General features: G+C 45.0%; 1 protein-coding gene across 1 annotated transcript; it reads left to right on the plus strand.

Moving 5' to 3' along the window:
- The first annotated feature begins 808 nt into the window (after window positions 1–808).
- Window positions 809–2,353, plus strand: bhlha9 (basic helix-loop-helix family, member a9). Its single transcript, XM_036594348.1, is given in 2 exon segments — window positions 809–1,622; window positions 1,624–2,353. Coding segments are annotated over 2 exon segments (882 nt in total). The 5' UTR covers window positions 809–1,016; the 3' UTR covers window positions 1,900–2,353.
- Window positions 2,354–2,904: the final 551 nt, after the last annotated feature.

The following is a 2,904-nucleotide window of genomic DNA, read 5'->3' on the forward strand; positions in this document are numbered from 1 at the left end:
GACTTACAAAGACACGCAAATTATACAGTTCGTAAGGCCCTGCACCGAGAGAGCAAGAAGCGCCATTCTGGAGACTCCTAATTGCATCCGTGGACAAATCTAAATAATGGGTCCTAAGTGTTTTCTTCCTCCTCTCACATGGTCCCAGTGTGAGAGGAAATACACAAAGCACTGGTTATCTGATAAATGCACAATTTGTCATGATAGCCCTCAGACAAATTTAGATGGACTCATGCAGTGATTAATCACCACAAAGAATAAAAGGTATCACATTTCTTCCACAAGTTCTCAGGCTGAGGTTCCAGGCCTTTTGAGAAGTGCTTTACAGATGTTCAGTGAAATGACCAGCTCATTACAGAATTATTAATGAGTAAACATGTACTCATTGCAATGATGACCCTAATGTAGTTCTAAACTACAAGGGCCTGTATGTGAGTCCACCCTTCAATTTCTCGTCTTCATAAATATTTCCATATTTCACAGAAGTTACTGCATAATTTATAGTAGTTACTAAATTAAACTTAGTGAAATCTCTCTATTTGACAGCATCCCAAACTTCCAGGACTGCATTAGACTTCCCAAGTGCACCATGTTGTAGATGGCAGGTTGACTTTTTCCAAATTACAAAAATACAAAGGTTGTCCTGTTGTATAGAGAGCTGTAAGAAACTGTAAGTAATTTGAAGTTAGAGTGTCTCAGAAACTCAGAGGTTAAAAAAACAATGTAAAGATCTTGAGTGAGGTGCAGAGGAGGGCGTGTCTGAGGAGAGAACTGATCCATTTGCCTGGAGGGGCCTCGTAAAAAGGGTATACCATTCCTCATGGGTGACTGTACCATGTGACTCTAGGAGAAGGTGTTTTAAAAAGCAGCCGGACCTGTCGGCAGGAAGCAGAGGTAATCACGAGGTGTCTGGAGGAGCCAGTGAAAGGAGGATCTGGGCTGTCGGCACGGCTGAAACTCCGGCAGCCCGTCAGTGTAGAGATTCAGTAGAGCGGCAGCAGTCCTAGCATTCAGTCATGGCAAGCCGTGGCAGCTTCACTGGTTCCGAGTTCTCAGAGGAAGAGTTGGAGCTGAGCCTGCATGCTCAGGTTGATGATGACAGTGTTGATGGCAGCCTGAAAGGTCCCTTCCCTAACAGCGAAAGTCCCAGCAGCGGTCACAGTGAGGCAGAGGAAGGCCGGGTCAAGAAGCGCAACAGGCCGGTCCGCTCCAAGGCCCGCAGGATGGCTGCCAATGTTCGAGAGAGGAAGCGTATTCTGGATTACAACCAGGCTTTCAATGCTCTGCGAGTGGCACTGAACCATGACTTGAGCGGCAAGCGGCTCTCCAAGATTGCCACTTTACAGAGGGCCATCAACCGGATTTCTGCGCTGTCAGTGTTCCTCAGCAACAACCCACCTGCCGGAGTTGGCAAAGCTTGCAACCACCGTGAATGCCACATTCCACCTGCTGGACTGAGGCCGGAAGCTGGGCAAATGCCTCCTGGAACTTCTACACACCTGGAGCCTCAGGGGTACACTCCTTGGCACCAACCAGTGGGGCACCAGATGCAGAGTCCCTTGAGCATGCATAGAATATCTTCTGAGCAGCAGGTTTACATGGACAGCTTGAGGCACATGGGTCCCTACCTGTCCTCCATCGCCACACTATTCTTGCTACTCTCCTGAAGCCCAACTCTACTCAACCAGCGGTACCTGCGGGAGTCCTATCAGTGATGCTGCAAGTCCTCCTAGATTTGGACGACTGGGGGAAGGGTTTGGCTATCAGCCCGGGGTTTGGAGCTCTTGTTCCCAGGGCCACGTGGATGGCTATGGGGAGCCACCTCAGACTTTCCCCTTCTCTTGGCACATGAACTACCTCCAGGACTCAGGCCCACAGCACTGTTACCCAATGCTGTGATGCACAGGAGCTCTGAGAAAACAAGAGATAAGGACACTGTGTAAGTGCAATCTCTATAGCCTGATCTGAGGCTCTAATACTGGACTAATACATAACCGCTGTTATTATGTAGCAGGGTGACACTGTAAATATGTTGAATGTAATGAGATCACTGAGTGATGAATCAATAGGTTGCAAACATATGCAATGGCTATGGAGACTCATTAACAGAAAAGTCATGCTAGAAACACTCAGGAAATTGTCAAAGGAGGCATCCAGTGTTCCTGTAAATACATTCCTCATTGATGTCTAATAAAATTATGCAAAATATCAAAGTGGGCTGGGTTAATACTTTTAATGTATGTTTGCGTGTTTGTCCGCTTGAGTGTGAGAATGTAAGTGTACCTACTGTACACTTAGTATGTACCTAGACAGAGAGTCTGCTTCCGTCTACTAATTTCTGGATGGACAAGGCTTTGATGTCTGCCCTGCCTGCTCATTTGTTCATGCTTGCCATAACACACTGGGGGGAAAACAGCCTTGTGCTCTCTGATCAGTGTCAAAGTGCAGCAAAAACCCCATGCACACACAAACTGAGGCATATATAGACAATATTTGTCCTGAATTTCACCAAATGCAAGTCCACTGTGCTACTTTCATCTATCCTGGTGACTCTATATGAACATTGAGCATGCCCACCAAAAAGAAATGCTTAGAAGTGGTCACAGGTGATCACAAAAGAACAGTGTTATTGGATGTTAATTATTTCTCCCTTGTAGCTCAATAAAATAAATGGAGAAATCACATCAAAAGTGCACATTTTAACTTGATTCCATATTTGTGTTTGTAAGTAGAAGAGGAGATATTTTATTATGATTTAAATTTGATGAAAAGTCTTCTTTTGCAGAAAATGCTACATTTTTGCCATCAAAACAAACAGGAAAATCGGAAAGTACAGACTCAAGCCTGTCGATACAAAACGTAAATTTGTACAACTATGTAATAACATATGTAATTACACAATTA

Source organism: Colossoma macropomum, unplaced genomic scaffold (assembly GCF_904425465.1).
Source record: "Colossoma macropomum unplaced genomic scaffold, Colossoma_macropomum, whole genome shotgun sequence".
Classification (NCBI taxonomy): domain Eukaryota; kingdom Metazoa; phylum Chordata; class Actinopteri; order Characiformes; family Serrasalmidae; genus Colossoma; species Colossoma macropomum.